General features: G+C 43.9%; 1 protein-coding gene across 3 annotated transcripts in view; it reads left to right on the plus strand.

Annotated features, from left to right (window-relative positions):
* Positions 1-12,949, plus strand: part of LOC137631587 (peptidyl-prolyl cis-trans isomerase G-like) — a 94,959-nt gene that overhangs the window by 75,190 nt on the left and 6,820 nt on the right. For all 3 annotated transcript variants that reach the window (XM_068363445.1, XM_068363448.1, XM_068363447.1), the window contains 2 exons: positions 8,649-8,817; positions 9,312-9,521. In XM_068363445.1, the coding sequence (XP_068219546.1) occupies positions 8,649-8,817; positions 9,312-9,521 (379 nt within the window). The remainder of the gene's footprint in view (positions 1-8,648; positions 8,818-9,311; positions 9,522-12,949) is intronic.

The raw sequence follows: 12,949 nt of genomic DNA on the forward strand, positions 1-12,949 counted from the left end.
ATTAAATAGTATATCGGCTTGTGTATAAAAGCCATATTTTCATATAGAATCTTGGCAACAAGTTTTATTATCATCTAAATACATCATCAAACAGGGAAAATTATGTTGCCAGTTTTTCTGTGTGGTCCCAGACTGATTTTCAGCATCAACAAATAATAAAGTAAAAATTCCGCAAAAATAACATATTTTCAAATTATTTACAGTGTGTAACAATTTTAAATGGCCATAATTATCCAGTTTTGGAAAATATGTGATAAAGACTAATAGTGTGTGACTATTTTGTACTTATGGTATAAATATTCACCAAAAGATTCTGCTTCTAGCAACTTAACAAGTAATTCTTATTGCAAAAGAATAACACAAATGTTAATGATCCGCTGTTTCAAGTTACAGCCACAAATGTCCACGACGTCAGTCCTCTTCAATATCCTGGCCATCTGTGATAGGATTAGTGTTCTGGCATGTGTCATCTCCTGTACAGTTGCACAATTCAGTGCACACAAGATTATTTTGTCTGCAAGAGCATCTGCGCGAACACTTGTTGGCTGAATCGATGTTAGTGGATCCGCAGTTGCATCGAATGAGTTGAAGAACTGCTTCTGGAGCTGGTGCTTCCTTTGATAGCAGTGGCATCAGTTTGTCATGTTGCATTTGCCATCCGAACATGAGAGGATTTGGTATGACTGGATTTAAGACCAGGTCTTGTGACCAAACACTTGCTTGAATATGTGCGCGTCGGATGTGCTCGAGCCAAGCTCCATGTGTAGGTGGTAACATGTCTACTCCTTGGTCAGATCTCAGCCTTTTGAAGAGGTACCACCTGAGATTCTTTGCCTTGGGGATATGGAGTTGCTTAGGACAGAAGAGTGAGCATAAGAATTCTTCACACCCTTCGACCACACTATCTGATGGTTCGGCTCCTTCTCCAAGCCCATTCAGTGCAGCAAGTACGGTTGAACTGGCATTAAGGAAAGCTTTGAAGCATCCTTTTTTTCCTTTGCCTTGTATATGCCCAGTTGTATCGCATCCAGTCAGTGCATGCCATTTGATCAAAGCTGATGCTTTGTCGGAACCAAGCTTGTCATAGATGGGTTTCAGCTGGATGATGCGACGGCGTTCTCCGGTGCCCATGATCATTGCTGGTCGCGTACCAAGCATTGGCACCCTACGAAGAGCCAAGAGCAGAACATCAGTGTCCTGTGAGTATATGTGGACTTCAAATTCTGTTCCTGCTACTTCTACAGCGTGTAATATCATCAGAGTGTCAGCTTCTTCGTGGGTGCTTACACCTGTAGATACATGACATTCAGAGTTTGTCATAATGCTGCTGCGTGTCACGGTTACTAGGTTCTTGGTAGTACTCTGGTTGATGAGTTGTTGTGCCAGGTACAAGGTGAGTGAATCCTTTGTCTCATTGCTTGCAAGAAATGTACCTTTGTCTTTGATACAAGTTGCATCTTCTACAATGTAGGAATTGATTCCCTTGGACTTGCCTCTGCGGCTCTCCCGTGTGCCCTCCTTGAGTGAAGATACTATGGTGTAATTATCAAAGATGATCCTCACTTGGCCATAACCTCGAGCTTTTGAGTCAATCAACTTGACATATGATGTGCCTAAATCCTTGCAGTTTTTGACGTTCTTGACAGCCATCAACTCATGCAATACAGCCATGCCATCAACTACAAGACAGAAACCCTCGTTTACATCGTTGGTGCCCTGAGCATTGGTTCCTGGGGTTGTATTGTCATCTGGCTCCAGAAGGTTCTCCAGCAGGTGGATTACCATGCTCTTGTCAGTGGTCGGGTGGATTGCTCCATCTGGTTGCATCAGTAACCTGTTTATGTACACAAACTCGTGGGTGCCAATCACTCCCTCTAAGTTGATGTCATCCCTTGAGGATCGTGCTATCACCAGCATCCTAGCAAACAGTGATGATGTTGCTTTCAGTGTGATCACTTGGGAACCGGCTTTCAGTTTAATTTCCTTGGCAGTTGCTGACCAAGACAGCAGTTTAACATTTGTCATCTTGGCCCACAGGTTTCCATTGCCAATCAGACGATCTTCAATGAAACTTCTGTATGCATCCATGCCAATCTGCTCTGTGGACAGAATGCTTTCTTTGATGTTGTCGGGAATGATCTCTTTCGACAGAAGCTTGAACATCCGACCTGTCGTTGCATCACTGGCGGGCCCAGTCTCAGTTCCTTTTGATCCACTAAAGATGTTGCATGGCGACAATACCTTCTTCAGTTGTGTGATTGCCTGTTCCTGGCGACGAACTTTGGCCTGAGAGAGGCAGTGGTGCTGTTGTTGTATTGTAGCACTGTTGGACAATGCTGCCAGTTGTTCACTTTCGGAAGCAATGCGTGCCAACTCAGGACCAGTGAGACAGAACTTCAGCAAAGTCTTTGGGTTTGATGTTATTCCAGAGATTCCTCCTTGACCTTTGGTAGATTTATTTTGATGCTCCATTGCCTGGTCTACTGCAATACGAGTGAACAGGATAGTGTTGCTTGTATTCACTGTGAAGTCACCATTTACAAACTATTGCCAAATCATTGGATCTGTGGTTTGTATCTCTTGCATTCGAGCTATGTAATCGGGTATGTTCTGCGCATAATCCAATCTATTGTACGCGAAGAAGTAGACACAGAGCTTTTCTAGTGCTGACAAGTAGAGAAACCAGTTACCCTCACGTGTATCGCGTTGGAACTGCAGCAGAACCATCACCTGTTTCATGTTCATTGGATCTTGGTCATGAGCGTCATCATAGTCACAAAGCTTCTTTTCAAGGTTCATGGACTCCAGCTTCATTGCAAATGTTTGGTGTGCCGTACGGACTTCAAAATTGGCCTTGCATGCGTCGGTCAATTCTTGTGCAGCTGAACGTAGTGAATCACACACTGTCGGGTGGTCATCCAAGAATGCACTAAACCATAGGTCAAAGAGAGCTTGGAGTGTTATTTGGTGAGCTTGAAGAGCCCTATTATGGTGGTTGCCACTGATGATCTGGGCAACAGATCCAGGTATGGGAGTTTTAGAGCTCGTTTATACAGGTCCATATCCATGGTTACCACCAGTTTGTTGTCTAGGCCAGTCACAAGCTCATTCAACCTATACAAGTTCTCCAGAAATGTAACTAAAGTGGACCATTCATGAGCAGGAGCTTTGATGATTGGAAGACCAAAGGCTTGATCAATTACTGCGGGAGCATCTGTAGCTAGTGGCACGTGGGTGAGAGAGTTGTAAGCAGACCAAACAGGCACAAACTGTATCTTGTTTAACCTGCCAGTTGTTGGTTGATCTTCGCGTTCATCATTGTCTCCTGGGGATACTTCTGAGCCAAGCTCCTGGACGCCAGGTCTATTAAAGAAGCGTGCCACCATCCACTGTATGTCACTGCTTTGTGATCTCATGTAATACTCGTCATACACCCCAATCTTGTAGCTGCTATAGTGTGGGCTGATCCTGGGCTTTGGACTGCCTTCTATGTCACATGTAGCCAAGTTGAGTATGGTGGTGGCACATCATGTAGAGACTCAGACGTTGGACTCTTACTGAACTGCACAGGTTTGACCACTGTTTCCTTGACCTGATCGCTGATATACTGCCATTGCCGTTCCATGGAAACTTCCTTTTCCGTCTGGGGTGTCCACTTTTTTGTCGACATTGTCCAGTGAAGCCCGTATCCTCTTATTGCGCAGAAGACCTGGTGGTACATATACACCATACTCTTTGATATTCTTGGCAACAGCATGGGCGATGGTGTCACATATTGTTGTGACTCTATCATATGAAATCCCAGCGCCACACATGTTCAGCAGAGACACCGCCTTCTGACTTCGAAAGTTGTGGTACATGTATAACGAGAGTCCTGTAGCATAAGGGCTTTCAAACGTATTATGAAATCTGGAGTCAGATGAAAGTGGGATGAGTGCCACTTGTCGGTCTGTCTTGCAAGCCTGTACGATGGATTGAGACAGAACGAGACATGATTTATTATTATTATTATTATTACTTGCTAAGCTACAACCCTAGTTGGAAAAGCAGGATGCTATAAGCCCAAGGGCTCCAACAGGGAAAATAACCCAGTGAGGAATGGAAACAAGGAAAAATAAAATATATTAAGAAGAGTAACATTAAAATACATATCTTCTATTTAAACTTCAACAAAACTGAGGAAGCGAAATAAGATAGAATAGTATGCCCGAGTGTACCCTCAAGCAAGAGAACTCTAACCCAAGACAGTGGAAGACCATGGTACAGAGGCTATGGCACTACCCAAGACTAGAGAACAATGGTTTGATTTTGGAGTGTCTTTTTCCTAGAAGAGCTGCTTACCATAGCCAAAGAGTCTCTTCTACCCTTAGAAAGGGGAAAGTAGGCACTGAACAATTACAGTGCAGTAACCCCTTGAATGAAAAAGAATTGTATAGTAATCTCAGTGTTGTCAAGCGTATGAGGACAGAGGAGAATATGTAAAGAATATGCCAGACTATTCAGTGTATGTGTAGGCAATGGGAAAATGAACCGTAACCAGAGAGAAGGATCCAATGTAGTACTGTCTAGCCAGTCAAAGGACGCCGTAACTTTCTAGTGGTAGTATCTCAACGGGTGGCTGGTGCCCTGGCCAACCTACTACATACAACAGTTCAGTACGTGTCTCTGTTGTTGCAGCTTTTGCCCCTTGCAAGATCCATCGCATTAATGTCATTAGTTCAGCTGGAACACCAGCTTCGCCACATCCAACTAAAGAACCATCAAAGGACCACGGATGTTCTTTTCTGGTCTGTAGCACTGCTTGTCTGATGACCTTTGAGCAGCGGTAGATTGCTGTTATTTCTGCTTTCAGGTCTCTCTCCTCCATTGCCTGGTCTATGGCAGACCGACCAGATTCCCTGGAATGTATCACTGCGGGCTTCCTTCCTCTGGCATCAGTGATTGTGAAATTGGTAATATTTTGTTCGATTTTTGCTAAGAGGGCATGTCGTGAGATTTGCTTGTCGGGAATTCGATGGTCGTACATCATGTCAGAGTACAATGCAGCAACATCGGTCAGTGTTATAATGTCTCCATTATCCAAACGCTCTCGTAGTTCGGCGAAAAATTCTATCTCAGCTGATATGAATACCACTGTGTCTTCATTCGAATGGTCCTTCTTTGTACTGGGTCTTTGGGGATGTTGCAAATAGCGTTGCCAGTGCATCGTATGGCAGCTTTTGTGGTATCTGATGTCCCTGGAAAGAAAGTCTCCATCTGCAAGGATGTCGGCCATGTTTAGCTTCCACAAGTCTTTGTCACTGGCATCAACAATTTTTTTGATTGATTGTCCATGTCTGCACTTCTACATATATGAAGCTCCTCTGGTGTGGATCCTGCCCTGGCGTGTTTTTTGGTGTGTTTGATTTCTTGGCAGTAGAAGCATAGTTCTCTATTAAATGCACTCACGTGAGATCGTGTGAGCTTTCTATTGGTCGAATCAACACCTGCATCTCTGTCAGACGCAAGAGTGGCAGTTGATGACGTGGGTCGGCCCCCACCTTTCCTGTAAGACAACATACCAGGGTCGCTTGTTGTAAGTGCCTTTTCATAGCGCTTCTGGTCTCTCTCAGTGTGTCCCTTGTGTGTGACTTCACTATAGCATGTTCTGTGCCAAACAGCATGGTTGTCGTTCAGGATTTCTGCTGATAAACCGCGCATCCGTTGATTTAATTGAACGAAGTCTTGATTCCCATATTCAGCTCGGAGCTCGATAGTGTCAAGGAAGTTCTAATAACTTTCGCTTTTAGGACATGTCAGTGCTTCCAGCTCTTTTCCTTTGCTTTTAGTGTTCGTCCATTTTTCCCCTTAGCATTTTAGACATCGATTGAAGTCAATTGACGGTCTTTTTGTTGGTGGTTCTCCAGAAGTTACAGAGATGGACATCTTTGTTTATATTGTTCACAGTGATGGCGCAGAACTTTTATTCACTCCTGTAAAGAAACAAATATTTGAAGATTAATTCAACATTTCCAAACAGGAATAACATTAAATCACAATTTATTCACTATATACCTACCTTTATAGTGCCACAATACCCCAAAAACTACAAAAATGTCATGCAGAAACATATCTAAACCTATATGTATGTAGGCGCTATTTTCCAATCTTGATCGAACTGCTCGATTTTAGTGACTTTAGTGTCTGTAGTAGAAAGTCATGTGGGACCAAATGAAAAAACTGGCAACATATTTTTCTATGTTCACAATACTACCTGGAACATTTTCAACACAGTTGCCAAGATTCTATATAAGAAAATAACAACATTAAATTTTCCAACACAACCGGATATACTTTAAAGGGTAGTTTGTTAACAGTACTACATAAAGGGAAGGTTTTAAAAGTCTGAATATACATGTTAAATAAATATGTAAATATGGTGTCCCTACTTCGCGGATTTTCAGCTATCGCGGCCGGGTTTGGAACCTATCTACCGCGATAAACGAGGGTTCACTGTATTTGTGGGAAGAAATGCGCCTTTCAGTCTCGGCAGTGAAAGGCTATCGCTCAGCCTTAAGTCTTGCCTTCAGGCTAAAAGGAATGGACATTTCCTCCTCGCTGGAACTTTCTCTACTCATACGAAGTTATGAACTTAGCTGCCCTCAGTCGGAAGTGAGACCTCCTCTATGGAACGTGGTTCGAGTCCTCAGGGCTCTTAAGAGACCTCCGTTCGAACCATTACGCCAGGCTTCTGATCGCCACCTTACTTGGAAATCGGTGTTCCTACTTGCTTTGGCCTTGGCCAAGCGAGTCAGCGAACTTCATGGTCTCTTGTATGACATCGCCCATTCAAGGGGAAGGGGGAAGGTAACGTTCAGGTTCGTCCCTGAGTTTGTAGCTAAGACTCAAATTCCAGGAGTGCCGGACCCCCGGTTCGACTCCTTCCGGATTTCGAGTCTCTGTTCTGTAACAGATGACCCAGACCATCTCCTGTGCCCAGTAAGGAGTCTGAGGCTCTATCTTAAAAGAACATCTGCAGTTCGTCCTCGAGTGCAAGCATTGTTTGTGAGCACAGGAAGGACGAAGAGGAATACTATCTCAGCGTGGATTTGCAGGGTCATCCACCATTCCCTGAATCTAGACCCTCCTCCGTCACGTCGCCCTAGGGCACATGATGTCAGGGGCATCGCTACGTCCCGGGCGTTTAAGAGAAACTACTCAGTGACGCAGGTTCTACAAGCAGGGGTTTGGAAGCGTCAAACGACCTTCACAGCCCACTACCGGCAAGACGTGACCCACAGGAGGCTCGATACATTCTCTATTGGCCATGTGGTGGATGCACAACAGCTGGTCTAAACCTCAGGCTCCTTAATGGACAAGTAGCAGAAGGTTGAGGGCATTGTTACCCAGTTTTAGTCTGCATGAATGAAAAGGTATGCCTGGCCCTTATTCTTTTCTTCATCCTCCCCTCTCTTGGGGAAAGCAGCATCCTGGGTTCTCTGCACAGCTGACCTCAAACCACTGCAGGTAAACCATGCTTCCTTGTGTTCCTAGTATCAAGATAATACTGTCGCGTACCCCATACCCTTATGAGGTGGTATTAGGAACGTCCTAACCTAGAATTCCATCTAAAGGACTCCAGGTCAACTTCCTAGGACGAGTCACACTTCATTCCTCCACACACAAGCTTACGTAGGCCGCGATCCTTGCAGAGCAAGGTACTTGCGAGGTGCAGGGACTCCTTATCTTGAGTTCTACTTACTCAGATACTGAGTCCCCGGGCAAAAAGCCAAAGCCAGTACGGCTGGGACTTACCACCCTTCCTAAGAGTTAAGTCACCCTATTTAAATAGCGTAGTTTGTATTTCGGTTACGGAACAAATGACAAATTCGTAGATAATTTGTATTTTTCCTAACCATACAAACCTTAGCTATTTAATCAAACTTGCCCGCCAGCCGTGTCCCCCGGGATAAGTCCTACCTCTAAGCAAAGTAAACTAGTTCACCGGTGTGTGAGGGGGGAGGGGTAGCTAGCCCTCCCTTACCCCTTCGCTAACTAGCGAGAGGGTAGTAAACCCTCGTTAAAAATCTAATGGCTCGTCATTTCAGCTATGCCGAAAGTAATACCCTATTTAAATAGCTAAGGTTTGTATGGTTAGGAAAAATACAAATTATCTACGAATGTCATTTTTTTCATTGTTTCAAATACTAATGTATTACTTTTGTGTGCTGATATTTAATATTTGACCTTCAAATCGAAAATGCTTGGCAATTCTAAATAAAGATAACGATAGAAATGTTCTCAATCCAGTCAACTCTTCATGACCAATGGATCCAGAGATAGATGATTCAAGAGTCTGATCCACATATACCTACTCCCACTGAAGTTAACGCACACGAGCAACCTCTTTTGTGCCATCGTTAATAATGTGCCTTTCTGTATTGTACCTATGGTGGCAGGCTAGGCATACAATTTTTCTGTAACTCTTTATGGCATCTGCTTAGTTAGCTGTACTGTATTGTTATTGTTAAAGTTTTTTACTCGTGCTGAGTATTGATTTGCAGAGATGTTTACCTTAGTATATTTTGCTATCACACATGGCTGTAATACTTGTATCTATCATTCTGTTTGTATTTGTTAAATTTACTGTAACAAGGTTTTTTTTTTAGGGGAGTGTTCACACCAATGATGTTCCTATCCCAGTTCCTCCAGGACGATGGAGATTAGGTGTCCCTTGTCCAAGAACAAAGGCTGTTTTACTGCGATTTGCTAGTTATAAAGACAGAAAAGACCAAAAAGAATTTAATCTTGGTCCTAGAATTTATGGACTCATTGGAGGTAAGCTAACCTTTTTGCTTTATATTTCTGCCACCTGACATATAAATCATTTATCCCATAGCTGATTGTGCTTATTCTCATTCAGATTGCTTAGTTATCAACCAAATTATATGATTTTTCTGCTGAATGGATGGAATTTCAGAATTTCAAGCTTGGTGCAAAAGGCATGTTGATATAAGTCTCATTTCATAGTTCATTGTTTATCTATTCCTTTCAACATACCTAATTATAATATTTTTTTATTTCCCTTTTGTAGTTTATTCTTTAGATATCCCTTTCTTTTCTACACTGGGTTGCTTTCCATATTGATATCTTGCCTTGAATAATTTTACTTTATCAACAATGGTTGCTGCTCGTCTTGTAGTTATAATATTGATGATGATAGTAATAAGCACTGTCACTTTCATGATAGCCATAGTTAATCAATTTTATGAGGGTAATAATTACTTTCAATTAATTTTATTGTTAGACCTATAACTTTGGTTTGCTTTCAGGGTCACGGCCACGTGTCAGCGAAGTCGGCAGAAGAAAAATGCTAGATGCTCAAAGGAGACGGGCACGTGAAGACGGTAGATGGAATAATCGAATGGATGAGAGAGCCAAGAATCCTTGGGGGGAACTTGCTCAAAATTGGGGACGCAAAGAAAGTCAGGAAGATGACAGATTTGACTACCAAGAGCTCTTGAGGATGCACCAGAAGAAAGGTAAGATAATCTTTTTGCTTTTGTAAAACTAATTGCATAAAGAATACAATGTTTTTATGATTTAAAAAAAAAAAAAATCTGATGCCTTATAAAATGGCTCTAAATTTGCACCAACTAGATGTATGGTATAGTTAAGAGAAAATGATGTTATGGCAGCCATTGACACATGAGAAAGGTGATAGTTCTGAAATTAGCAAAGCCGCTTTTATTTGTAATCTGAAATTCATGCACGCTTGATTTGCTAGAAAACTGGTGGTCATTGATTTGTGTGTTATTTCATGAAAAACTATCTCATATACTAGTGTAAACAAGGGTTTATATTATGAAAATATAAAAATCAGAGGGTCCCTGCATCTCTTTTACTACAATACTGTAGATTGCAGGAAAAATCTTGCCTACTAATTTAGCCAAAACTTATTAGGATTTTGTTGTTTGAGACATCTTCTGTGACCTAAGAATGAGTTATGTTGGGAACATCATATTATGAATAAAGTTAGTAGATGGATGTCATATCCAAAGGTTGGAAAAAAGGTTGAGAACTTAAATATATAGTATAGTTCAGGCATGTCGAAAGAAAGGATGAGAAACGGTAAATCAGGAAAACTATAAGTGGGAGTAGCAAGACAAAGACCAGTAGTAATGCCAAGGTAATTTGGAAAAGAGTAATGAATGAGAATTAAGCAGAAGAAGGAAGGGCTAACCAGAAAACATTTTATGTTGAATGTATATTAATTGGGTTCATTTTTTGTCATCATTTTTAAATATTTAACTTAGCCGGTGAATATATAATAGCTGCAACTCTGTTGCTCGACAGACAAAAAACAGTAAAAACTCGCTAGCGATCGCTATACAGGTTGCGGGTGTGCCCACCAGCGCCAACTGTCGGCCAGATACCAAACTCGATGTAAACAAAGACTCAATTTCTTCTCTGTCGACGTGTCGACAAGACGTACTTTACTCGCTGTTGAAACCTGGAGTTTTTCCCATCATATTTGGTGAAGTACTTTAATTTGGTTTGAGCTTTCGCAGTACAGGTGTTTTTCTTCAAATAAATCCTTGAACTCTTTTTTTTTGGATCGGATTAATTGTTGATGACTTAGATCGTTTTTTGGAATTTTCCCTTGACCAATTCAAAATGGCTGACCTTTCACAAGTTCCCAAGTTCAGAAAATGTAATGCTAGGGACTGTCATATGCGTCTTCCAAAGGCTTCTCTCGACCCTCACACTGTTTATTCCAATTGTCGGGGTAAAACCTGTCAATTGGAAGATCGGTGTGAGGAATGCGTGGGCCTTTCGGAATTCGATTTTATCGAATTTGAGAAGTATACACGCAGACTAGAGAGAGATAGGGTAAGGAGAAGCTCTTCTAGGTCGGTAGATTTTTCCTCTCCACATGCCCCTGAACCTAATCCTTCCCCTGTAGTGGTTGTTCCTAACCCCACTCCTAGCACTCAGGAACCATCGATGGCAGACATGATGCGTGCTATCCATGCCTTGGGGGAGAGAGTTGAGGCCCTTGCAAGTGACCGCAATCAACTCATGGCGGACGTAAAGGAACTAAAGTGCCAAAGTGCCGCGGAAAGTGTTAAAGTGCCTAGTGTTTCTCAAAGTGTTGTGAACAGTGTTGCGCTTGAGGGTTCGTCTGTTCGTGCCTGTCGTCCTCCTAGTCCGGGACCTCTTGCAAGCTCCCAAGCCCAGGGGAGAAGCAATGTCGTACGACTCATGGGTTCGAGAGGCCTTGATCAGCGAACAGACGTTCCCTCTATGGTATCAGGCGTATCTCCCCAAGATCGCCCCTACCAACGTTAGACGAGAGAGCCCGTTTTTACCTCGTCGTCCGAAGGTGTTTCTCGTAAGAAACCTTGGACCAAGGTCTCACGACCTTTGAAGCGTAAGTCGGTCCCTTCAGGACAAGTCCAACGTCCCAGTTGTAGCCACTGGGTCAGTTCGGACTCGTTGCCGTCATCTGATGACTGCTCGCCGCCTAAGAGAGGCAAAGCAGTGCCGCCTCAGTCGCTCACCCCGTCTGTTGCCGCACCTGCTGCCGTAGACCCTAAATGGATGTTGCTGCAGGAAATGCAGTCCAAGCTTGCGTCCTTGATGGAGGACTTCAATGCGGAGAAGGTTGCTGCTGAACCTTCTGGCCAACAACCATCCAAGCGGTCTGTTGTGCGTCCTGTTGACGCTGAGGTAACTTTCTCGCGTCTACCAGTTGGGGTTGTACCTCCACCGATGCGACCCAGTGTGGGTTGCCAGCCGCACGTTGACGTTAGGCGACGCACGGAGGTGGTTGTTGACGTTCAGGACGTTTAGCAACCATCAGAGGTGACTTGTTTTGACGCGGTGCGTCAACCTCCGCAACCCGGTATGGTGTTAACTGCACAACCCAGACGGTCTAAACAGTCTCGGGTGGACGCTGTGCGTCCTCGCGCACCCATGGTTGTTGACAGTTCACAGACTGTGCAGCAGTTCCATGACGCTGCGTCCGGCTCCGTCACGCATGCACCAGTGCGACCGGACTCAGCGAGCCAAACGTTGCCCACTCCTTTGCCGTTTCCTCATCAGTTTTCGGATGAGGAACTATCAGATGAGGACGTTGCTGAACCACAAGAGGATCAACCTTCAGGACTTGACGAGCCTAAGGCAACTCAACCATCATTGGACTTTAGAAAAGTCATGGCTGTATTTAAGGAGTTGTTCCCTGACCACTTTGTTTCTGTGGCTCCTCGTTCGCCGCCGGCAGAGTTTGTATTAGGCGTGCCTGCTACCGCACCTGCCTTTACTAAACTCGTTCTCTCTCGCTCATCCAAGAGAGCTTTACAGCTGTTGGGAGATTGGTTAGAGACTAAGAAGAGTTTAGGAAAGACAGCATTTGCCTTTCCCCCATCTAAACTCTCGTCTAGATCGAGCGTCTGGTATGCCACGGGAGAAGTTCTCGGCTTGGGAGTTCCTGCCTCTGCCCAGGGCGACTTCTCAAGTCTTGTAGACTCTCCCCGCCGCCTTGCCATGAGACGCTCGAAGATTTGTTGGTCACCATCGGACCTAGACCACCTTCTTAAAGGTATATTTAGGGCTTTCGAAGTCTTTAACTTCCTAGACTGGTGCTTAGGTGCCCTGAGCAGGAAAATCTCTTCTGCAGATAAGGATGTTTCCTTGCTCATTATGTCCTGCATGGACAAGGCCGTCCGTGATGGGTCCAACGAGCTAGCCGCCTCATTCACGTCCGGAGTCCTGAAGAAGCGAGAGTCTCTATGTTCTTTCCTGTCTGCTGGAGTTACGCCATGCCAAAGATCTGAGCTTCTCTTTGCTCCCCTTTCCAAGTGCCTGTTTCCTGAAGTCTTGGTAAAGGAAATTGCCTTATCTTTAGTTCAGAAGGACACCCACGATCTAGTTGCGTCCTCTGCTCGCAAAGCTCCCCCTTTGCCTA

The sequence above is a fragment of the Palaemon carinicauda genome, chromosome 40 (assembly GCF_036898095.1).
Source record: "Palaemon carinicauda isolate YSFRI2023 chromosome 40, ASM3689809v2, whole genome shotgun sequence".
Lineage (NCBI taxonomy): Eukaryota > Metazoa > Arthropoda > Malacostraca > Decapoda > Palaemonidae > Palaemon > Palaemon carinicauda.